This window comes from Astyanax mexicanus, chromosome 11 (genome assembly GCF_023375975.1).
Source record: "Astyanax mexicanus isolate ESR-SI-001 chromosome 11, AstMex3_surface, whole genome shotgun sequence".
Classification (NCBI taxonomy): domain Eukaryota; kingdom Metazoa; phylum Chordata; class Actinopteri; order Characiformes; family Acestrorhamphidae; genus Astyanax; species Astyanax mexicanus.
Genome location: NC_064418.1, coordinates 21,833,756 through 21,859,036, shown reverse-complemented (window position 1 = coordinate 21,859,036; position 25,281 = coordinate 21,833,756). Strand labels below are relative to the sequence as shown.

The 25,281-nt window shown below is 41.9% G+C and overlaps 1 protein-coding gene across 2 annotated transcripts in view; it reads left to right on the top strand.

Moving 5' to 3' along the window:
• Positions 1-25,281, top strand: part of LOC103044907 (glycerol kinase) — a 364,431-nt gene that overhangs the window by 10,222 nt on the left and 328,928 nt on the right. For both annotated transcript variants that reach the window (XM_049485389.1, XM_049485390.1), the window contains exons 2-3: positions 10,565-10,638; positions 16,335-16,441. In XM_049485389.1, coding sequence (XP_049341346.1) covers positions 10,565-10,638; positions 16,335-16,441 — 181 coding nt within the window. The remainder of the gene's footprint in view (positions 1-10,564; positions 10,639-16,334; positions 16,442-25,281) is intronic.

The following is a 25,281-nucleotide window of genomic DNA, read 5'->3' as shown; positions in this document are numbered from 1 at the left end:
AAACACTGGCATCCACCCACTCCACCGTCCCCACAAACCTGAGTGACCGTGTGCAGTGGGAGAACAGCAGCACCAGCATCTCAGTTTACCACAATTCCCTCTGTCCATGAACCCCTGGAACTGCAGCCTTATCTAAAGGCAGAAACATTAATTACCAAAAGTTAAACTAAACAAGTAAGGTTTCAGTCTAGACTTAAAGATTTAGACTGTGTCTGAGTCCCGAACATATTCATGGAGATTATTCCAGAGTTGAGGCGCTTTATAAGAGAAAGCTTTTCCTCCTGCAGAGCTCCTCTGAATTTTAGGAACTACTAAGAAACCAGCATCCTGAGATCTAAGTAATCGTGGTGGTTCATAATAGGAGATGAGGTCTTGTAAATACTCAGGAGCGAGCCAGTGTAGGGCTTTATATGTTAACAGGAGAATTTTATAGTCTATGCGGAATTTGACTGGAAGCCAGTGCAGTGCTGATAGGACTGGACTTATATGCTCAAATTTTCTCGTTTTAGTAAGGACCCTGGCTGCAGCATTTTGAACTAGCTGAAGTTTGGCAATGTTACGGAGGTGTAGAAAAGCTGTTCTAGTAATATTAGATATGTGTTTATGGAATGCTAGGTCTGAATCTATAATAACTCCAAGGTTTTTAGCTGCTGAACCAGGTGTGACGGAGAAGTCGGACAGATTTAGCATTAAGTCTGATAATTTATTTCTAGCAGCTTTCTTGAGGCCTAATAGGAGAACCTCTGTTTTATCACTATTTATTAGGAAGAAGTTGTTTGACATCCATAATTTCACATCTTTTACACAATCCTCGATTTTCTTTAATCTCACTCTGTCATCAGGTTTGGCTGATATGAAGAGCTACGTGTCATCCGCATAACAATAAAAATTTACGTCATGTTTTCTAATAACTTTGCCCAGTAGGAGCATATATAATGTAAATAATAACGGTCCTTATATAGAGCCTTGTGGAATTCCATATCTTACCTTAGTATAACTGGAAGACATATCATTTATCCTCACAAACTGATAGCGATCGGTTAAGTATGATTTAAACCATGATAATGCAGTTCCAGTTACACCTACCATGTTCTCTAGTCTTTCTAAAAGGATAGTATGATCTATTGTATCAAAGGCTGCGCTCAGATCGAGAAGTACCAGTAGGGAAACACAGCCTTGGTCGGCAGCTGTAAGTAGATTGTTTGTTATTTTAACTAAAGCTGTCTCAGTGCTGTGATGAGGCCTAAATCCAGATTGAAATTTTTCATAGATCTGGTTTCTTTGCAGGTAAGAGCAAAGTTGTTGAGCCACAGCTTTTTCTAAAATCTTAGAAATAAACGGTAAGTTTGAAATAGGTCTATAGTTAAACAGTACAGTAGGATCAAGATTTGGTTTCTTGATCAGAAGTTTAATTACAGCTGTTTTAAAGGCTTTGGGTACATGGCCTAGGGTGAGCGATAAGTTTACTATCATTAACAGCGGTTTAATTATATCTGGTAGTACCTGTTTTAGTAATTTTGTGGGGACTGCATCAAGTGTGCAGGTTGTGCTGTTTGAAGAGGAGATAATTTTCTCTAGTTCTAGCTGTGGAAGTGGGTTAAAGACTTCCAACCTAACTTCGGTGACAGGGTTTTGTTCTAGATCAGCCACACCAGATAGACAGAGAGAATGTGCTCGAAAAAGTCCATAAATGTGTCGCTGGTGTGAATGGCTGGAATCTGAGGTTCAGTACCTGCCTGACTTTTAGTTCATTTGGAAATAACACTAAAGAGGATTACTTTTATTAATCTTGATCTGTGAGGCCAGATACGCTGAGCGGGCTTTATGAAAAACTTCCAGTTTAGTTGATCAATATTCACGCTCTAAGTTTCGTACTAACTGCTTTAAGGTACGAGTTTGTCTCTCTATTTTATGTTTAAGGGGTGCTACAACATCTAAAGGGGAGCGAAAGGTATTTTTTAAACCTTCGGTTAGTTTGTCTAGTTCTACTGGGTCTACAGGAGAATACATTAGAGTTGATAAATCAGAAAGTAAATCTGTAAATTGTTGGGCTGTAAAAGGCGCTATTAAACGTTTCATAGAGTATCTATGAGATGTGCGTATATTATGACTGAGATGTAATTTAAATGAAATAAGGTAATAATCTGAAATTGCGGAGGTTTGAGAACGAATATTCGGGTTATCTATGCTAACACCCAGGGTCAAAACTAAATCCAGATATGATAACAGTAATGAGTTGGTCCTGTTATATTTTGAGTAATACCAACTGAGTCTAAAATTGATGTGAATGCCTTTTTTATGGATCATCCAATTTTTCAAAATGAATGTTAAAGTCTCCAACTATAATCACTTTATCATTACTTACTGCTAAGTCTGTGACATAATCACTAAATTCTTTTAAAAATTCTAGATAGGGCCCTGGTGGTCTGTAGATATTAATGAAGGAAAATGCATTCTTTTTTGTAACTGGATTAATTATACTGGTGTAAAGAAGCTCAAAAGAAGTAAAATTATCATAGTGTTTCTGATTGCTAACTAAGGTACTTTGGAAAAATATGCAGACCCCACCTCCTCTACCAGACAATCTCGGATTGCGTATATAATAATAGCCTGCAGGGGTGGCTTCATTCAATGCTACATATTCATTTGGCCTAATCCAGGTTCCTGTCAGGCACAGAACATCGAATTTCTGATTAGTTATCATTTCATTCACTATAACTGCTTTTGAATTTAGAGATCTAATATTAAGTAAACCAATCTTTAGGTTTGAAGTGTTAGTACTACAGTCTGGATACAATATTTTAATATAAGTTAAGTTATTTAGATTGACTGTTTGAGTTTTCGACGTTTTTGTTTGACTTGGGGGACAGACACAGTCTGAATACATTGGTATCTAGGTAACGTCTCTTTGCAGCTCGCAGACGGTCGGTTAAGCCTCTCTGTCTGCAGCCTGGTCCATGCTCTGGATTGTCAGCAGCTTTTAACACTACTCTGCCGACTAGCTAAAAGACTATTTGCTATGCTGCATGAAAGTAAGGCAGCACCCTCCCATGTGGGGTGGCCATCCCTACCTAAAAGACCAGGCTTGCCCTCAAAGTGTAGCCAGTTATCTATAAAGCCCACATGATTTTCTGCACACCACTTGGACATCCAGCGGTTCAGCGAAGAAAGCTTCATCACCACGCCTCATTGGGATGGGGCCAGAGCAGATTACCTCCTCGGACAGCGCCTGTTCCTGTTTAATAAACCTCTTTAACATTAGCCTTAGTTACTTCAGACTGCCGCAGACAAATATTATGGCCCCTACATGAATTACTACCCTTGAATATCTCCTATTCCCTAAAAGCCTAAGGTTGCCACTAATGTCTGGTGCTCTGGCTCCCGGTAAACAAGTAACTGTTGCCGCTGGTGCCCCTAAAGGCTCCTCAGTTGGTGCTTCACTGAGCGGGGCAAACCTGTTTGACACGTGAAGTGGGGGAGCGTGGTGTTCAGGTGGGCTGATAAGAGGTTGAAAATAGCAAAACAGATGAGTAACTAAAAATTGAAAATAAATATCCTTTGTAAATATAGTAAAGTAACCTTTGAAATAAGGGGAGTAAAATTAGCAGATGCAAGGCTAGACAAAGAACTAGTCTTGTTAATACCTAGGTATTTAATACCAGATGGACTAAACTGAAAGGGTAAATCTGCCTGTTGAAGATGACATGCTGCAATGTTAACAGGAAAACATTAATTTTTCCCCAAATTTTGTTTATAACCTGAAAAGGTCCTGAAGTTCTCCAGAATACTTAAAACAGCAGGGATAGAAAATGTAGGATCAGTTACATACAACAGCAAATCTGTATACAGCGTTAATTTATATTCAATACCCTTACGGATGATTCCTTTGAATAAAAATAAAGATCTTAATTTAATAGACAGAGGCTCGATTGCGATGGCAAAAAGCAAAGGTGATAAAGGGCAACCTTGGCGATATTCACCTCTAAGGGTAAAATAATCTAAATAAACGTCATTAGTGTGGACACTGGCCTTAGGGGGTGAGTAAAGGAGGCGAATCCAAGAAATAAAATTATCACAGAATCTGAATTCTTTAAAACTGCAAACAAGTACTCCCACTTAAACCTGTCAAATGCCTTTTCAGCGCATCCTCTAAACGGGATGCAATTTCTTTAGCCAACACCTTTACATCAACATTAAGTGGAGTTATTTATAAGTATATATAACTTTTTGGAGATAATCCACACCCATTACTCCACCCACTAGCCCTATTTAAAACCCCCACTTCCTCTCCACCTGTGTGTGGGACAACTTGGCATTTGCTTTGTATCGCACATCTCACCTGATTCGCCATGGATGCTTCCTGACGACGAGCTCTTCTCAGCCTCCGGCTCTTCATCCATCGGTGCTTCCGGCCGGCATCCTTGGCTGCGCTCTGTGGTGTCTGTTCCGGCTTCCTCCGCGGGCGTCGCTTCCTCCGGTTCCTCGACCTGGTCTGGCCGCTCCCACGTGGCTGCCCTGTGCTCCACTCGGTCCTTGTGCCGCCGCCGGGCTTTGCCGGCTTCTCCTTCCCCTCGACGGCGACCTTCAACCCCCAGGATTGGTTCCTGTCCTCCGGCTGCTTCTGCCGCTTCCTCGCGGCCTCCTCCTACTCCATTGGCGATTGGACTGTCTCTGGATTGCAGAAAGCGCTCCAGTCCTGCGGTGTTTCCTTTGCCCGGTCCGCCAATAAGCGCTGCCTGTTTTCCCTCTTCCAGGTTTAAAGCCCCAGCTCCTCTACCCAGCCTCCTGCGGCCTGCGGCGAATCCTACCTGGCGTTGCTCCCCCCTCGCAGCCGCCTGGCGCTCCGTCCCCACTCCGGCACCCCCTGCCTGCTTGGCGGTCCCCACACCTGGCCCAGCGCCGACCTCTTTCCCCGCTGGGGTTCCCTCTTTCTCGTTTCTGGGTGACCCCCCCCGTCCTTTCCTTTCCTTCCTTTCAGCTCCTGCCTGCCTTAAGTCTTTGCTTCCTCTTCCCCTCTTCTCCTCTTTTCTGTTCCCCCCTCCCCGCTCCGTCCCACCATCTTTCCACGCTGTTCCCCAGTCTTCCCTCGTCATGCCCACGCCTTCTCTCACCTTGCCCATATCTTCCCTCGCCGTGCCCATATCTGTGTGGTGTGGTGTGGAGTGCGTGGGGTGTGAAGTGTGTGTGGTGTGGAGTGTGTGTGGGGTGTGGAGTGTGTGGGGTGGGGACTGTGTGTGGTGTGGAGTGTGTGTGGTGTGGTTTGTGTGCTGTGGTGTGGGGTGTGGAGTGTGTGGTGTATGGACTGTGTGTGGGGTGGGATGTGGAGTGTGTGGTGTGGTGTGTGTGTGGGGTGTGTGTGTGGTGTGCAGTGTGTGGGGTGTGGAGTGTGTGGGGTGTGGTCTGTAGAGTGTGTGGGGTGTGGAGTGTGTGTGGGGTGGGGGGGTGTGGGGTGGGGTGTGGAGTCTGTGGGGTATGGACTGTGTGTGGTGTGGGGTGTGTGTGGTGTGGAGTGTGTGTGGTGTGGACTGTGTGTGGTGTGGGGTGTGTGTGGTGTGGTGTATAGAGTGTGTGGGGTGTGGTCTGTGTGGGTTGTGGTGTGTAGACTGTGTGGGGTGAGTTTGGGGTGTGGTGTGTAGAGTGGGTGTGGTGTGGGGTGTGGACTGTGTGGTGTGGAGTGTGTGTAGTAAGGACTGTGTGGAGTGTGTGTGGGGTGTGGACTGTGTGTGGAGTGTGTGTGGAGTGTGTGTAGTGTGGAATGTGTGGTGTGTGGAGTGTGTGTGGTGTGGAGTGTGTGGTGTGTGGAGTGTGTGTGGGGTGTGGTGTATGGAGTGTGTGTGGTGTGGAGTGTGTGGTGTGTGGAGTGTGTGTGGTGTGGAGTGTGTGGACTGTGTGGTGTGTGTGTGGAGCGTGTGTGGTGTGGAGTGTGGACTGTGTGTGGAGTGTGGACTGTGTGTGGACTGTGTGGTGTGTGTGTGGAGCGTGTGTGGTGTGGAGTGTGGACTGTGTGTGGAGTGTGGACTGTGTGTGGGGTGTGGGTGTGTGTGGTGTGGAGTGTATGTGGTGTGTGTGTGTGTGGTGTGGTGTATAGATTGTGTGTGTGGGTTGTGGTGTGTAGACTATGTGTGGTGTGGGGTGTGTTTGGTTTGTGGTGTGTGGTGTATAGAGTGTGTGTGGTGTGTGGACTGTGTGTGTGGAGTGTGTGGGTTGTGGACTGTGGACTGTGTGGAGTGTGGACTGTGTGTGGGCTGTGGAATGTGGACTGTGTGGGGTGTGCAGTGTCTGGTGTGGAGGGTGTGTGGAGTGCGTAGTGTGGGTTCTGGTGTTTGTGGGGTGTGGAGTGTGTGTGGGGTGTGTGTAGTGTGGTGGGGGGTGTGGAGTGTGTGTGGTGTGTGCAGTGTGTGTGTGGTATGGGGTATGTGTGGGGTGTGGAGAGTGTGTAGTGTGGACTGTGTGGACTGTGTTTGGGGTGTGCAGTGTGTGGTGTGTGTTACTAATGTTTTCTAGGTGGTTGCTGAGACGTTAGTAAGTTTTTGCTAGGCAGTGCCTATCATTTCTAAAGTGGTTGCTAAGTTGTTGCTAGGCAGTTGCTAAGGTATTCCAAATGGTTGCTAAGTGGTTCCTAGGCAGTTGCTAACGTTTTCCAGGTGTTTGCTAAGATATTATTAAGTGGTTGCTAGGCAGTTGCTATCATTTCTAAAGAGGTTGCTGAGTGGTTGCTAGGCAGTTGCTAACGTTTTCCAGGTGGTTGCTAAGGTGTTGCTAACTGGTTGCTAGGCAGTTGCTATCATTTCTAAAGTGGTTGCTAAGCTGTTGCTAGGAAGTTGCTAATGTATTCCAGGTGGTTGCTAAGGTATTGCTAAGTGGTTGCTAGGCAGTTGCTATCATTTCTAAAGTGGTTACTAATAGCCTTGGGCCGATAAACGATATTATCGAATATCGCGATAATTTAAGCCAGTGACGATATGAGGTGCGTTATCGTTAACCACGAGTTTTTTTTTGGGGTCCGTTTTTTAATCAACCACATTATTTCATTAATCTAATCTATGACATGTTCATAGCCATAAGAAAAAAGGTAGTATTTTAGACCACACATACATAATATGCTTCAAATTAAAACGTAAGTTGATTATATCAGAACAAAGAGTTTAACTCTGGAATTGAATGCTGGGTACATGCAAATTAATTACTGCTCCGTGTGACCTTCTCCTGGGTGGACGGTGAAAAATGGAGGATCTTGTACAAAAGAAAGGTGTCACCTCGCCGATTTGGCAGTATTTTGGCTTCCAAGCAGACGAACATGGAGAACCATTAGACATCAATGCAGTTAAATGTCGTCTGTGCAGAAAGTCGATCATGACAAAGGACGGCAATACCAGCAATTTGCGTGCGCATCTCAGGATACATCATCCGAATGAGTGTGCTAAACTTGGTCTGACCAAAGGAGAAAGCAGTTCATCCAGTCAGTACAAACAGTAAACGCTTGCCTATAATGGCAAGACTTGCACGCAAATACCTGTGTGTGTGCGCAACAAGCACCCCATCCGAGCGTGTTTTCAGCACAGCTGGAAATGTTGTTAGTCCCTCACACTCTCATCTTAAACCCGACAAGGGCAACATGCTTGTCTTCCTCGCAAAGAATGCTTAAGCGTGCTGGCACAGAGCAGTTAAAGGGTACTTGTAGCTACCGAATGTGTGTATTGTATAATTTTTGCCAGCTGCAAAAACGTTTTTTTTTGTCCTAGTGGTGTAAGAGGTTTATTTTCTATACTTTAAAATGTAATAATAAGAAACGAATACTTCTATGTTTAAAACTTTATTTAGTTTGTTAACTATAAGACAAGATTTCCAATTTTCCTGGATTGTATTTGAAGTTCACAATTTTCTGCTACAAAGCAGAATAAAATATTTGTGTTAAAACTCGAATTGTTGAATTTAATTTAAATTGCTGTGATTCACGAATACTTGTTGGTAAAAAAGTGAACCAATACGGGACATTTCTGTTAAAAAGCAAATATAAAAACAATTAAGAAATAAAAAAAAATAACTAACAAAAAATAAAATAGTACTACAACTTATAATAATAATAATAATAATAATAATAATAATAATAATAATAATAATAATAATAACAGTTAGGGCTGCCCGTGAAAGTCGACGTGATGCATCTAATTAGACTGAAATTCGAGCAGTCCAGGGCTTGTTTTATAAAAACTTAATAAAAAATGCACAAGGATAAGGTTTTAATTATAAATAATACATAAGAAGTGTTTACTAGTTATATTTTAAACATGCCTTTATCTGTTTTTGTTGTATTTTTTAACGAACTCCTTATATATTTTTTTTACAAATGTATAGAGCTAAGCGCTGCATTCACGTAAAACATGAGCTGGTGTTTTCGCTGCTGGAAATTGAGGGAGTGTTGGATCTGAGGCGGGTATAGAAGCGGTGCAGAGCGGACTTTACGTTTAGATTAGAAGTTACATATGTCAGAGAAAAAGAATCCTAACAACACAGTAGATTCTGATTCTCATTTCATCCAGCATCCAATACGGCAAACTGCTTTAAATGGGTGAGTTGATTACAAAGGATAGCGCACTAAGCGCAGTCTGTCACTTTTGTGTTAAAGTTATAATTACAGTTTTTTATAGCCTAAAGTTAAACCATCGATGTTTTTATTTATTAATTTAAAGATTTCTGTATATTTAAAAATAATACGCCTACCTTAATCCAAAAAAAGAGTTCCTTTTTTAAACCTACCATTTTATTAATCTAAAATACATGTTGAATATTGACGAATTTAATCTGTTAAGTTTTCTTTATTTAGATTTTTCTACTGAAGAACTGTCTCCATTATTTATTAATTTACATGTCGATTTGAATGTTCATTTTTATATATTTTTTTTATATATTTAAGTTCTGGTTGACACCATCTCTGAAACATGTGCAAATGTACTTCATCATCCTGTAAGCACTATTTTTAAGCATAACTTGCATGCTTACCTGTCAGGATGTGTCGGTAATTAAATAAAAAAATTTAACATATTTACTGGCTGCTAGATTATATGGCGAGAAAACGTCGTTGTACTGGAGGGGCAAATCCACGGTCGCGTGGGGTACTTTTTTCTTTCATTTTTAACGATATTATCGTTTATCGCGATAATTCTGGTGACGATAATCGTTTGTCTGAATTTACATTATCGCCCAAGCCTAGTTACTAAGCTGTTGCTTAGTTTACCAAGTGGTTGCTAAGGTGTTGTTAAGTGGTTGCTAGGCAGTTGCTTACGTTTTCCAGGTGGTTGCTAAGGTGTTGCTAACTGGTTGCTAGGCAGTTGCGATAATTTATGAATTGGTTGCTAAGTGGTTGCTAGGCAGTTGCTAACATATTTCACATGGTTTCTAAGTGGTTGCTAAATGGTTGATAGGCAGTTGCTAACGTTTTCCGGGTGGTTGCTAAGATGTTAAGTGGTTGCTAGGCAGTTGCTATCATTTCTAAAGTGGTTGCTAAGTGGTTGCTAAGCAGTTGCTAACGTATTCCAGGTGGTTGCTAAGATGTTGCTAAGTGGTTGCTAGGCAGTTGCTATCATTTCTGAAGTGGTTGCTGAGCTGTTGCTAGGCAGTTACTAACGCATTCCACATGGTTGCTAAGTGGTTGCTAGGCAGTTGCTAACGTTTTCCAGGTGTTTGCTAAGATATTATTAAGTGGTTGCTAGGCAGTTGCTATCATTTCTAAAGAGGTTGCTGAGTGGTTGCTAGGCAGTTGCTAACGTTTTCCAGGTGGTTGCTAAGGTGTTGCTAACTGGTTGCTAGGCAGTTGCTATCATTTCTAAAGTGGTTGCTAAGCTGTTGCTAGGAAGTTGCTAATGTATTCCAGGTGGTTGCTAAGGTATTGCTAAGTGGTTGCTAGGCATTTGCTAACGGTTTTCCAGGTGGTTGCTAAGGTGGTTGCTAAGCAGTTTTAAGGTGGTTGCTAAACCATGGCTGGGGTGCCGGGGTGTCCAAACTTTTGACTGATAGCTGCTCCATACAGCAGCTCCTCCATACACTCACAGTACTGGAGGAGCAGGGGAGAGAAGGGGTTCCGTGCGCAGAGCTGCTGGTGTGTGAAATTGAAGGGTGGGGTCCCCATTCATTCTTTGTACAACAATCGTACAAAAACTGTATGTCCTATTGTTTCGTAAATCATATTTTCGGAAAAAAGGCCATAAGTTCTATAAACTAGGCGAATTTGGTCTTTGTATGTAAAAAATTGTGACCTACGTGGGCAATCAAATTTCTCCCCATTAATTTCCTATGGGGAAAAATAAGGTCTAGTAATAGTTGCTACTTTTCCTTCATGATGTGAAGCTCCAGCTTATCCCAATTTTTACTATCTCAGTTGATCAGGTTTAGGTCAGGGGATTGTAGAGGACACTTATATGTATAAATTAATTGTTTATGTCTTTAATATAAATCTACAATCTGCAAAATGAATTACATAAAGAATTAAAGAAAGACTGAATGAGAAGGTGTGTTCAAACTTGAGTGGTACTGTGCATTTATGAACAAGTTTTTCTTTTTTCTTCAGGTGTTTAATGCTAAAACTGCTGAGCTAATTAGCCAACATCAGGTGGAAATAACCCAGAGTTTCCCCAAGGAAGGGTGAGTTAACACACTACTACACACTACTTAAAACTGAAATAAGTTCAACACTACTAAATTTCATATTTTCTCGTGTTGTCGGTTGATTTTGTTGACGAATAATTTTTGTCATAGTTTTTGTCAACTAACCTTTTTTCAAGACAAAAACGAGATGATAACTAAATAAAAACAGCATAAAATATTAAAAGGATGACGAAATTAACTGACGAAAATGTTTGGCAGGGAGGACATCCAATCAGAACTGATTTAGCTTTGTGAAAGGCCAGTTAAGGTCTAGTAAGGTCTAAAACTAAAAACATTTCAGATGACTAAATTATGACTAAAACTAAATCCGATTTTGTCACAAGACTATGACTAAAGCTAAATCAAAATTTGTTGTCAAAATGAACACTGGTCCACATGTTCTAACTAATCTTGTTGGCGACTAAAATAATGAAGTGAGACGTCAATCCGTTTCAACCGTTTACTTAATTAAATAACTCCACATGTTTACAGCGAGTGAATTGCTTGAGTTGTCTGCTTCCTTCAACAACAACAGGAAAGCAACCAAAAAAAAACCCCGCCCCCAACCTCTAGAATCACTGCGTGTGTAACGTAACGCACAATGTCCCATGGGCAATGAAGTCCATTTCAAGTCCATTTCCTATTTATAATCCAAATAAACTGACCAACAATCTCTTTTTAATCTTATCATGTATCTGACACATGAACTGTTAATCTTAACATTAACTTATGAATTAACTTAATTAATTAATTAACTTATTAATGTTGTTTAAACCATTCTTTAAATCATGTGTTCTAAATAAATTTCCTTTCTAACAAATAAATTCTCAACACCACATGACCATTACAAATCACTTTCATGATGCTACAGTATTTGCATTATTTTTGGTCATGATACCAAACATTGTTATCAGTCATAACATCTAATTTAACCACTAATAATGTAATATAATCTAATGTATTCTATCATGACATTGCATATGAGCATATTACATTTGTTGTGACCTCTTTATGGCATAGTTTTGAAAATGTTATGTAGCAGTATAATGATATAAGGTATTCCTGACACAGAGTAGAATATGAGTTAAAATTTCATGGCGAGAAAGCGGATGAAAGATAGCAGCCAATAGCATTGTTTGTTTTTGCAGGATTAACTTTGCAGGATTTTGCAGTATAATATATTATTAATGACTAGGTGTGTGACGAGACACTAATATCACGACACGATACTGGGTCCACGAGAACGAGACGAGATTTAAAAAAAAAAAAAACCTCAAAAATGAATTTTTTTTTTATTTTTTAGTTTTATTTGACAAAATCATATAACGCAAACTTAACAGACTGGTTTCTCTCACACATTGATTTTCTAAGAAATAAATAATAATAATAATAATAAAAAATAAAAATAAAACGTTTCTAGGTCTTATATAGTGCAAACAATAAGTGCAAACCACAACCAGTCATATTAAGCCTATGGTTTGTGTTTTTTCCTCCTAAATCTCTTGTAATTTAACTATTCATAACCATAACCAGTCATATTAAGACTATGCTTGAAGTGCAAACAGAGACAGAACATTTTTTAAATAAAGTACAGAGCTAAGGGATTAGTACACCTGCCTATGAAACAGTCAGGTCTATGATTTACTTACAGTATTTATATATGGTTTGTGTCTTGTTGGTCACTCTGTTACCGTTTATTGTTTCCACTGGAGCCAAAATGCAGCCAGACATACAACTTAAAAAGTGGGTATGCAGCCTATGCGACGCATAGGGGCGCTGCACTAACGGGGGCGCCAAATGAAAGCCCCAAAAAAAAATTTTCTCAGGAGAAACAGACTTTCAGCTTGCTGGTTTGCTGAGCGCGGAGGGCTAGTAATGACAGAACGTATCTCCTCCCCCCTCCCCCCCCCGGGAGCGTTGATACTACGTTTGCACTCCAGAAAGTAGTGGCAATCCTGCTGTGTTGCCAGATCCCGCTTAAAAAATCCACTCTAAACTATTTTTACCTGACGAAAATGGACAGGTTAAAGCTTGACGAGAAATATCGTCCTACAAGATCTCATCACACCCCTATTAATGACTATAAAGGTAATTGTGTGGCATTTCCTACATTAACTGGTTTAATGGATTTATCTTTTTTTCCATTTAGTCTCCATTTAGAGATTACTCATGTCGGCTGTTAAATAAATATGCTGTTTAAGACTAATTACCCCTTTTGTATTTTTTGGTTGCAATTTAGAAAAAGGTTTCAAAAAAGTATCTTTTGGGTATCCGTACCAAATTCTAAGTACTGTATCGGTACCAATTGTTTCTTAAACAATAGCTATGTGATATAATAGCAGTGATAGCTAGCTGATTGCTGCTCTGCAAAAACTCTGATTATAACTTTATAAACTCTAAAACAGGGTTTGTTGTAGCTAAATCACTCACACAACTAGGCCAATGCAACCAAACAATTAAATAGGGGGAAGTCCGATTTTCCCAACAAGCATGATGCATGGATTCAAGGCTAGTAGGACTTTCTCAAAACAAACAGCTTTAGAGAACATTTTGAGTATTTTCTTTTTGTTTCAATGTCGTATTCCACGGCTCCAGTGGGGGTACTTTAAGCCAAATGAGTGAGGAGAACCCATCAGTGAGAATGAGCCGGTATGTCAACTTGTTTCAAAACAGTGGAAACGAAGCTGAGATCTTATTTCAAGCACAACCAACCAGCCCAGTTTTCCAAGCTGAATATTAAATATGAATATTTTTACCCCAGAGAGATTCTGCCTCAAGTCCCAAAAGGTAAACATGCTGATGTTTCTCGCTCTGAATTTTTCTGACAGTTACATTAAAAAATACATTTACAGCAAGGGCTCTGGCCTGCTGATGGGCACTTGTGTTTTGAGGTAATTTGTGTTTTATAGCATATACATCAGGTAAGAGAATCTGCAAGTGCCTTTGTGTTCTGTCCAGAGCTTAAAAAAAGTATTAATGTAAATGTTACTTTAATCTATTTTGTTGTTTCTGTATTTTTTTTTATAAAGGTTTGTTTAATATTTAGTGCAGTTTTCTCAGAACCCACAGAGTCCCAGGGTGGTTGTACTTTATTTAGAATATAAAAATATTTTAATAATAATTAATAATACTTAATGATACTTAATAATAAAAGTTAGTTTTGCTGTAAAATAGTGTAATAGTATTAGTATGATAGTATATTATTACTGTGGCACAATGTATTAAAGCTCCTTTGGGAAGCCCAAAAGTAGGAAAAAATCTGCAATTTTGTGCCTGTTTATTATTATTATTATTATTATTAGTAGTAGTAGTAGTAGTAGTAGTAGTAGTAGTAGTAGTAGTAGTGGTAGTAGTAGTAGTATTAGAACAGGGAAAAAACAAACTACGACAAAATAAATAGCGATTTTAATTTTATCGGTCACCAGTCACTTGTGTGCTTTAAATATCAGCATTGGTCATTTAAAAAATAATCAGTTGATCACTAACGATCATCAACATGGCTGATTCTGTTTCTCCACAGAAATGCAGTTGCTGCAGTCATTATATGCAGAGGTCACATATTAACAGGACATTGTTTTTTTTTTTACTTGAAATTTTACGAAGGACTGAGTTACAGCAGCAGTGCAAAAGTTTAACTGGAATTTCCAGACAGCACATCAATCTCTAACAGGATCGTTAGTGTGTTGGTTCATGGCCAGTATTAAATGCACACATGTAATGAAACACACTGACTTTACATCAAATGTGCATGAAGCTGAAGTAAGGGTTAAATATGTAACCTTTATCTGTTGGATGAAGAATGAAGTGGTAACAGTACTAACAGTGATAACACTGATAGTAGATTGTTTGTCTGGGTTTGGTCAGTAGATGCGATCATTATATTCGTAATATACAGTTGTGGTCAAAAGTTTACATACACTTGTAAAAAAACATAATGTTATGGCTGTCTTGAGTTTTCAATAAGTTCTACAACTCTTATTTTTCTGTGATAGAGTGATCGGAACACATACATGTTTGTCACAAAAAACAGTCATAAAATTTGGTTCTTTCATAAATTTATTATGGGTCTGCTGAAAATGTCACCAAATCTGCTGGGTCAAAAATATACATACAGCAACAAAATTTGTCAATTTTGGTGATGTAGCGAGTTGTGTCAATCAAATTAGCTTCATGATATGGCCTCTTCACTTCTTGTAAGTGATTCTGATTGACTACAGCTGTTGACTTCTCATGAGCCCATTTAAATAGGGCTCATTTGACCCAGTGATTAGACTCAGCTACAAAAGCTACAATGGGAAAGTCAAAGGAACTCAGTGTGGATCTGAAAAAGCGAATTATTGACTTGAACAAGTCAGGGAAGTCACTTGGAGCCATTTCAAAGCAGCTACAGGTCCCAAAAGCAACTGTGCAGACAATTATACGCAAGTATAAAGTGCATGGAATAGTTGTGTCACTGCCACGATCAGGAAGAAAACGCAAGCTATCACATGCTGCCGAGAGGAGATTGGTCAGGATGGTCAAGAGTCAACCAAGAATCACCAAGAAGCAGGTCTGCAAGGATTTGGAAGCTGATGGAACACAGGTGTCAGTCTCCACAGTCAAGCGTGTTTTACATCGCCATGGACTGAGAGGCTGCCGTGCAAGAAAGAAGCCCTTGCTCCAGAAAAGGCACCTTAAGACTCGGCTGAAGTTTGCTGCTGATCACATGGACAAAGATAAAACCTTCTAGAGGAAAGTTCTCTGGTCAGACGAAACAAAAATTGAGCTGTTTGGCCACAACACCCAGCAATATGTTTGGAGGAGAAAAGGTGAGGCCTTTAATCCCAGGAACACCATGCCTACTGTCAAGCATGGTGGTGGTAGTATTATGCTCTGGGGATGTTTTGCTGCCAGTGGAACTGGTTCTTTGCAGAAAGTAAATGGGATAATGAAGAAGGAGGATTACCTCCAAATTCTGCAGGAAAACTTAAAACCATCAGCCCGAAGGTTGGGTCTTGGGCGCAGTTGGGTGTTCCAACAAGACAATGACCCAAAACACACATCAAAAGTGGTAAAGGAATGGCTAAACCAGGCTAGAATTAAGGTTTTAGAATGGCCTTCCCAAAGTCCTGACTTAAACCCCATTGAGAACATGTGGACAGTGCTAAAGAAACGGGTTCATGCAAGAAAACCATCACATTTAGCTGAACTGCACCAATTCTGTCAAGAAGAGTGGTCAAACATTCGACCTGAAGCTTGCCAGGAGCTTGTGGATGGCTACCAAAAGCGCCTAGTTGCCGTGAAAATGGCCAAGGGACATGTAACCAAATACTAATGTTGCTGTATGTATATTTTTGACCCAGCAGATTTGGTGACATTTTCAGCAGACCCATAATAAATTTATGAAAGAACCAAATTTTATGACTGTTTTTTGTGACAAACATGTATGTGTTCCGATCACTCTATCACAGAAAAATAAGAGTTGTAGAACTTATTGAAAACTCAAGACAGCCATAACATTATGTTTTTTTACAAGTGTATGTAAACTTTTGACCACAACTGTAATTGTAAAATCGATTGTTATAAATGTTAGTAATGGAAATTAAGCTGTATTTACAATGTGCTTGTAAAATTACTTCTAATTGTACATGTTTTTGAATAATTTAGCACTAATGTTTTTAAGGATATTTATTTCTGTTCTTTTTTTCTGTCAGATGGGTGGAGGAAGATCCGAAAGAGATTTTACAGTCTGTGTTTGAGTGCATCGAGAGGACCAGCGAAAAACTTGCTCAGCTCAGCATTGACATGTCCAACATCAAAGGTGTGTGTGTTTGTGTATGTGAGTAGTGTATATATATGCAAATGTAAACAGATGCATATATGTATCTAATATGTATCTAATAAGGGTTTTTCGTTTTTAGTATTGTAAAAATGCAGTATTTTAAACCAATTTATGCCCAAGCAATGTTAACACAAACTGGCACAAGACAATTGTCAGGGCCAGACAAGGAAGAGACTTGTGCGGATACAATAAAAATCTTTTATTAAAAGATTTAGCAGGGGTAGTCAAAACAAGCCAGGTCAACACCAGAGAAACAATAAGCAGGGAAACCATACCATAAACGGGAGACAGTCCAGAGTTCATACACAAGCAGGGGGTATCACAGAGAAGGCAGTAATCCAGTGGTATCAGTGGTATAGTCCAAATTATTTTCGCTAAAAGCTAAATTCCAAAAACTTTTGGCTAAAAACTGAAGTCCAAAAATATTTGACTAAAAGTCCAGATAATATCTGTGATGGTTGCTAAGGTGTTGCTAGGCAGTTGCTAACATATACCAGGTGGTTGCTAAGGTGTTGTTAAGTGGTTGCTAGGCAGTTGCTACTGTTTTACAGGTGGTTGCTAAGTGGTTGCTAGGCAGTTGCTATCATTTCTAAAGTGGTTGCTAAGCTGTTGCTAGGCAGTTGCTAACGTATTTCACATGGTTGCTAAGTGGTTGCTAAGTGGTTGCTAGGCAAGTGCTACTGTTTTCCTGGTGGTTGCTAAGATGTTGCTAAGTGGTTGCTAGGCAGTTGCTATCATTTTTAAAGAGGTTGCTAAGTGGTTGCTAGGCAGTTGCTAATGTATTCCACATGGTTGCTAAGTGGTTGCTAAGGTGTTGCTAACTGGTTGCTAGGGAGTTGCTATCATTTCTAAAGTGTTGCTAACGTATTCCACATGGTTGATAAGTGGTTGATAGAGAGTTGCTAACGTATTCCACGTGGTTGATAAGTGGTTGCTAGGCAGTTGCTAATTATTTCCTGATGGTTGCTAAGATGTTGCTAAGTGGTTGCTAGGCAGTTGCTATCATTTTTAAAGAGGTTGCTAAGTGGTTGCTAGGCAGTTGCTAATGTATTCCACATGGTTGCTAAGTGGTTGCTGAGCAGTTGCTAACATTTTCCAGGTGGTTGCTAAGGTGTTGCTAACTGGTTGCTAGGGAGTTGCTATCATTTCTAAAGTGTTGCTAACGTATTCCACATGGTTGATAAGTGGTTGTTAGGCTGTTGCTAACGTATTCCACATGGTTGATAAGTGGTTGCTAGGCAGTTGCTTACGATTTACTGGTGGTTGCTAAGATGTTGTTAAGTGGTCGCTAGGCAGTTGCTATCATTTCTAATGTGATTGCTAAGCTGTTGCTAGGCTGTTACTAACATATTCCACATGGTTGCTAAGGTATTGCTAAGCGGTTGCTAGGCAGTTGCTAACGTTTTACAGGTGGTTGCAAAGGTGTTATTAAGCAGTTTCTAGGTGGTTGCTAAGCCCTGGCTGGGGTGTCCAAACTTTTGACCGATATCTGCTCCATACAGCAGCTCCTCCATACACACACAGTACTGGAGAGCAGGGGAGAGAAAGGGTTCCGTGCGCAGAGCTGCTGGTGGTGCTTCTATGGGGAAACTTCGTACGACAATTGTACGAAAACCGTGCATTATATTGTTTTGTACAGCATATTTTCGGAAAGAACTCGATAAGTTCTATAGGCTATCCGATTTTCGTCTTCATATCTCCAAAAATGTGACTTACACAGGCTTTCAAATTTCTCCCCATTCATTTTCAATGGAAAAAAAATGCGTAGGTTTACAAAGTTTTTACGAAAACTGTCCGATCAAAAACCTGTATACAAGTCCGAATCGCTCCATCAGGTCGCACAATCTGGAGTTGGAACGGTGTAGATATCTCAAAAACTGTGGGAGAAGAAGCAGCTAAAATGTCTCCCACCGAATGCTTTGGTCGTTGCTATGATGTTGCTAGGTGCTTGCTATAGTTTCTGTGGTGGTTGCTAAGATGTTGCTAGGTGGTTGCTAAGGTGTTGCTATGGTATCAGTAGTGGTTGCTATGATGTTGCTAAGCAGTTTCTAGGTGGTTGCTAAGGTGTTGCTAGGTGGTTGCTAAGGCATTGTTATTGTATTCGTGGTGGTTGCTAAGGTGTTGCTTAGCAGTTGCTAAGTGGTTGCTAAGGCATTGCTAGGTGGTTGCTAAGGCATTGTTATGGTATCCGTGGAGGTTGCTAAGGTGTTGCTAAGCAGTTGCTAGGTGGTTGCTAAGGCGTTGCTAAGTGGTTGCTAAGGCATTGCTATGGTATCCGTGGTGGTTGCTATGATGTTGCTAAGCAGTTGCTAGGTGGTTGCTAAGGTGTTGCTAAGTGGTTGCTAAAGCGTTGCTATGGTATCCGTGGAGGTTGCTAAGGGGTTGCTAGGTGGTTGCTAAGGCGTAGCTATGGTATCTGGGGTGGTTGCTATGGTGTTGCTAAGCAGTTGCTAGGTGATTGCTAATGTGGTTGCTAAGGTGTTGCTCTAGTGTTAAGTGATTGCTAGGTGGTTGCTACATAACATATTTGCATAAACCGGGTTATATTGTGGCGTTGCTATGGACGCTAGGTTGCTCTGGCCATGCGGGGTGTACAAACTTTTGACCGACAGCTGGTTTATCCAATAGCTCCTCCATACACTCACAGTACTGGAGCGCTGGCTGGGGTGCCGGGGTGTCCAAACTTTTGACTGATAGCTGCTCCATACAGCAGCTCCTCCATACACTCACAGTACTGGAGGAGCAGGGGAGAGAAGGGGTTCCGTGCGCAGAGCTGCTGGTGTGCGAGTTAGAAATTTGGGGCCCCCATTCATTTCTATGGGGAAACTTTGTACGACAATTGTACGAAAACCGTACGTCATATCGTTTCGTCAAGCATATTTTCGGAAAGAACTCGATAAGTTCTATAGGCAGTCCCATTTTCGTCTTCATATCTCCAAAAATGTGACGTACACAGGCTTTCAAATTTCTCCGCATTCATTTTCAATGGGAAAAAATGCGTACGTTTACAAAAACTATAAGTCTGATCAAAAACCTGTATACAAGCCCGAATCACACCATCAGGCCGCACAATCTGGAGTTGGAACGGTGTCGATATCTCGAAAACTGCGGGAGAAGAAGCGTTTTGAAGAAAATGCCTATAATAATAATAATAACTAGAAAAGGTAAAGTTCGTGAACGAACTTTAAGTTGGCTTGGAAAAGTACGCTAATAACGTTGAAAAGTTAAAATGGTTGCTTAGTGGTTGCTAGGCAGTTGTGATCATTTCTAAAGTGGTTGCTAGGCAGTTGCTATCATTACTAAAGTGGTTGCTAAGTGGTTGCTAGGCAGTTGCTAACGTTTTCCTAGTGGTTGCTAAGGTGTTGTTAAGTGGTTGCTAGGCAGTTGCCATAATTTCTAAAGTGGTTGCTAGGCAGTTGCTAACGTTTTCCTAGTGGTTGCTAAGGTGTCGCTAAGTGGTTGCTAGGCAGTTGCTATCATTACTAAAGTGGTTGCTAAGTGGTTGCTAGGCAGTTGCTAACGTTTTCCTAGTGGTTGCTAAGGTGTTGCTAAGTGGTTGCTAGGCAGTTGCTATCGTTTCTAAAGTGGTTGCTAAGTGGTTGCTAGGCCGTTGCTATCGTTTCTAAAGTGGTTGCTAAGCAGTTGCTAGGCAGTTGCTAACATATTCCACATGGTTGCTAAGTGGTTGCTAGGCAGTTGCTAACATTTTCCAGGTGGTTGCTAAGATATTGTTAACTGGTTGCTAGGCAGTTGCTATAATTTCTAAAGTGGTTGCTAGGCAGTTGCTAACATTTTCCAGGTCGTGGCTAAAGTGTAGCTAACTGGTTGCTAGGCAGTTGCTTACATTTCCAAAGTGGTTGCTAAGCGGTTGCTAGGCAGTTGCTAAAATATTACACATGGTTGCTAAGTGGTTGCTAGGCAGTTGCTATAATTTCTAAAGTGGTTGCTAAGTGGTTGCTAGGCAGTTGCTAACGTTTTCCTAGTGGTTGCTAAGGTGTTGCTAAGTGGTTGCTAGGCAGTTGCTATCATTTATAAAGTGCTTGCTAAGTGGTTGCTAGGCAGTTGCTGATGTTTTTCTAGTGGTTGCTAAGGTGTTGCTAAGTGGTTGCTAGGCAGTTGCTATCATTTCTAAAGTGGTTGCTAAGTGGTTGATGGGCAGTTGCTATCGTTTCTAAAGTGGTTGCTAAGCTGTTGCTAGGCAGTTTCTAACGTTTTCCTGGATGTTGCTAAGGTGTTGCTAACTGGTTGCTAGGCAGTTGCTATAATTTCTAAAGTGGTTGCTAAGTGGTTGCTAGGCAGTTGCTAACATTTTCCTAGTGGTTGCTAAAGTGTTGCTAAGTGGTTGCTAGGCAGTAGCTAACGTTTTCCTATTGGTTGTTAAGGTGTTGCTAAGTGGTTGCTAGGCAGTTGCTATTGTTTCTAAAGTGGTTGCTAAGTGGTTGCTAGGCAGTTGCTAACGTTTTCCAGGTGGTTGCTAAGTGTTGCTAACTGGTTGCTAGGCAGTTACTTTAATATCTAAAGTGGTTGCTAAGTGGTTGCTAGGCAGTTGCTAACGTTTTCCTAGTGGTTGCTAAGTGGTTGCTAGGCAGTTGCTATCATTTCTAAAGTGGTTGCTAAGTGGTTGCTAGGCAGTTGCTAACGTTTTCCTAGTGGTTGCTAAGTGGTTGCTAGGCTGTTGCTATCATTTCTAAAGTGGTTGCTAAGCGGTTGCTAACATTTTCCTAGTGGTTGTTAAGGTGTTGCTAAGTGGTTGCTAAGCAGTTGCTATCGTTTCTAAGGTGGTTGCTAAGTGGTTGCTTGGCAGTTGCTAACGTTTTCCTAGTGGTTGTTAAGGTGTTGCTAAGTGGTTGCTAGGCAGTTGCTATCGTTTCTAAAGTGGTTGTTAAGTGGTTGCTAGGCATTTGCTAACGTTTTCCAGGTGGTTGCTAAGTGGTTGCTAACTGGTTGCTAGGCAGTTGCTATAATTTCTAAAGTGGTTGCTAAGTGCTTGCTAGGCAGTTGCTTACGTTTTCCTAATGGTTGTTAAGGTGTTGCTAAGTGGTTGCTAGGCAGTTGCTATCGTTTCTAAAGTGGTTGCTAAGTGGTTGCTAGGCAGTTGCTAACATTTTCCAGGTGGTTGCTAAGCTGTCGCTAAGTGGTTGCTAGGCAGTTGCTTTCATTTCTAAAGTGGTTGCTAAGCTGTTGCTAGGCAGTTTCTAACGTTTTCCTGGTGGTTGCTAAGGTGTTGCTAACTGGTTGCTAGGCAGTTGCTATAAATTCTAAAGTGGTTGCTAAGTGGTTGCTAGGAAGTTGCTAATGTATTCCAGGTGGTTACTAAGTGGTTGCTAGGCAGTTGCTAACGTTTTCCAGGTGGTTGCTAAGGTGTTGCTAAGTGGTTGCTAGGCAGTTGCTAACGTTTTCCAGGTGGTTGCTAAGGTGGTTGCTAAGCAGTTAATAGGTGGTTGCTAAGCCCTGGCTGGGGTGCCGGGGTGTCCAAACTTTTGACTGATAGCTGTTCCATACAGCAGCTCCTCCATACACTCACAGTACTGGAGGAGCAGGGGAGAGAAGGGGTTCCGTGCGCAGAGCTGCTCGTGTGTGAGATGGAACTCTGGGCCCCCCATTCATTTCTATGGGAAAACTTCGTACGACATTTGTACGAAATCCGTACGACGTATCGTTTCGTCAAGCATATTTTCGGAAAGATCTCAAAAAGTTCTATAGGTCATCCGAATTTCAGCTTCATATCTTAAATATTGTGACGTTCACGGCCGTTCAAAATTCTCCTAGTTCATTGTCTATGGGAAAAAGGGCGTACGTTTACGAAGTTTTTACGAAAATCGTACGATGTATCGCTCCAAAAAGCACAAGCACACCCCGCGGCTATAAGTTCTACCATCGTGTGAAGTTTCGTGGTTCTAGCTCGAAAGCTCTAGGAGTAGTTGTTTATAAAACGTGGCGAGAATAATAATAAAAAAAATAAGAAGATTACGAAGAACAATAAGTTGGCTTTTCCAAGCCAACTTAATAACTAGATTGCAGTTCCTACAGAAACTGCGAGTGTGATTGCAGAGCTGACCGGGGTGTCGAAACTTTTGACCCATGGCTCCATTACACACAGTACTGGGGCTCTGGGGTGTCCAAACTTTTGACCCGTGGCTCCATTACACACAGTACTGGGGCTCTGGGGTGTCCAAACTTTTGACCCGTGGCTCCATTACACAATACTGGGGCTCTGGGGTGTCCAAACTTTTGACCCGTGGCTCCATTACACGCAGTGCTGGGGCTCTGGGGTGTCCAAACTTTTGACCCGTTGCTCCATTACACACAGTACTGGGGGGCCGGGGTGTCCAAACTTTTGACCCGTGGCTCCATTAGACCCAGTACTGGGGCTCTGGGGTGTCCAAACTTTTGACCCGTGGCTCCATTACACACAGTACTGGGGCTCTGGGGTGTCCAAACTTTTGACCCGTGGCTCCATTACACACAGTACTGGGGCTCTGGGGTGTCCAAACTTTTGTCCCGTTGCTCCATTACACACAGTACTGGGGGGCCGGGGTGTCCAAACTTTTGACCTAATGCTGTTTTATCCCATAGCTGCTCCATTACACACAGTACTGGAGTTCTAGCTACCTGTCCTTCGATCTAGCTGCCATCCTCCGATGGCCCCATTCATTCCTATGGGGCCACTTCGTACGACAATCGTACGAAATTCGTATGTCGTAACGTTTCGTGACGCATATTTTCGGAAAGAGCTCAATAAGTTCTACAGGTCCTCAATTGGTTTCATCTTCGTATCTCAAAAATTGTGACGTACACGGCCGTGCAAAGTTCTGCCCATTCATTTTCAATGGGCAAAAAAGCGCACACTTACGAAGTTTTTACGAAAAACGTAAGTCCTATCGGAAAGCTGTATACAAGCCCACCATTCCCGATATGGACGCACGTTTTCTCTTTAGAACGAAGTCGATATTTCGAAAACTGCGGCACTAGTTAACCGGACAAAAAACAGGTGGAATAATAATAATAAGAAGAATAAGACTTAAGAAGAACAATACTGTGATTGCATACTGCAATCACACTAATAATAATAATAATAAGAAGAAGAAGAAGAATAAGACTTAAGAAGATCAATACTGTGATTGCATTACTGCAATCACACTAATAATAATAATAACTAGATTGCAGTTCCTACAGAAACTGCGAGTGTGATTGCAGTGCTGGCTGGTATCTGCTATGGTGTTGCTAAGGTGTTGCTATGGTATCCGGGGTGGTTGCTAAGGTGTTGCTAGGTGGTTGCTAGGGTGTTGCTAGGCGGTTGCTAAGGTGTTGCTATGGTATCCGGGGTGGTTGCTAAGGTGTTGCTAGGTGGTTGCTAGGTGGTTGCTAAGGTGTTGCTAGGCGGTTGCTAAGGTGTTGCTATGGTATCCGGGGTGGTTGCTAAGGTGTTGCTAGGTGGTTGCTAGGTGGTTGCTAGGGTGTTGCTAGGCGGTTGCTAAGGTGTTGCTATGGTATCCGGGGTAGTTGCTAAGCTGTTGCTAGGTGGTTGCTAGGTGGTTGCTAGGGTGTTGCTAGGCGGTTGCTAAGGTGTTGCTATGGTATCCGGGGTGGTTGCTAAGGTGTTGCTAGGTGGTTGCTAAGGTGTTGCTAGCCGGTTGCTAAGGTGTTGCTATGGTATCCGGGGTGGTTGCTAAGGTGTTGCTAGGTGGTTGCTAGGGTGTTGCTAGGCGGTTGCTAAGGTGTTGCTATGGTATCTGGGGTGGTTGCTAAGGTGTTGCTAGGTGGTTGCTAGGTGGTTGCTAGGGTGTTGCTAGGCGGTTGCTAAGGTGTTGCTATGGTATCCGGGGTGGTTGCTAAGGTGTTGCTAGGTGGTTGCTAGGTGGTTGCTAGGGTGTTGCTAGGCGGTTGCTAAGGTGTTGCTATGGTATCCGTGGTGGTTGCTAAGGTGTTGCTAAGTGGTTGCTAGGTGGTTGCTAAGGTGTTGCTAGGCGGTTGCTAAGGTGTTGCTATGGTATCCGGGGTGGTTGCTAAGGTGTTGCTAGGTGGTTGCTAGGTGGTTGCTAGAGTGTTGCTAGGCGGTTGCTAAGGTGTTGCTATGGTATCCAGGGTGGTTGCTAAGGTGTTGCTAGGTGGTTGCTAGGTGGTTGCTAGGGTGTTGCTAGGCGGTTGCTAAGGTGTTGCTACGGTATCCGGGGTGGTTGCTAAGGTGTTGCTAGGTGGTTGCTAGGTGGTTGCTAGGGTGTTGCTAGGCGGTTGCTAAGGTGTTGCTATGGTATCCAGGGTGGTTGCTAAGGTGTTGCTAGGTGGTTGCTAGGTTGTTGCTAGGGTGTTGCTAGGCGGTTGCTAAGGTGTTGCTATGGTATCCGGGGTGGTTGCTAAGGTGTTGCTAGGTGGTTGCTAGGTGGTTGCTAAGGTGTTGCTAGGCGGTTGCTAAGGTGTTGCTATGGTATCCGGGGTGGTTGCTAAGGTGTTGCTAGGTGGTTGCTAGGTGGTTGCTAGGTGGTTGCTAGGCGGTTGCTAAGGTGTTGCTATGGTATCCGGGGTGGTTGCTAAGGTGTTGCTAAGTGGTTGCTATGCAGTTGCTAAGGTGTTGCTAGGCGGTTGCTAAGGTGTTGCTATGGTATCCGGGGTGGTTGCTAAGGTGTTGCTAGGTGGTTGCTAGGCGGTTGCTAAGGTGTTGCTATGGTATCTGGGGTGGTTGCTAAGGTGTTGCTAATTGGTTGCTAGGTTGTTGCTAGGGTGTTGCTAGGCAGTTGCTAAGGTGTTGCTATGGTATCCGGGGTGGTTGCTAAGGTGTTGCTAGGTGGTTGCTAGGTGGTTGCTAAGGTGTTGCTAGGCGG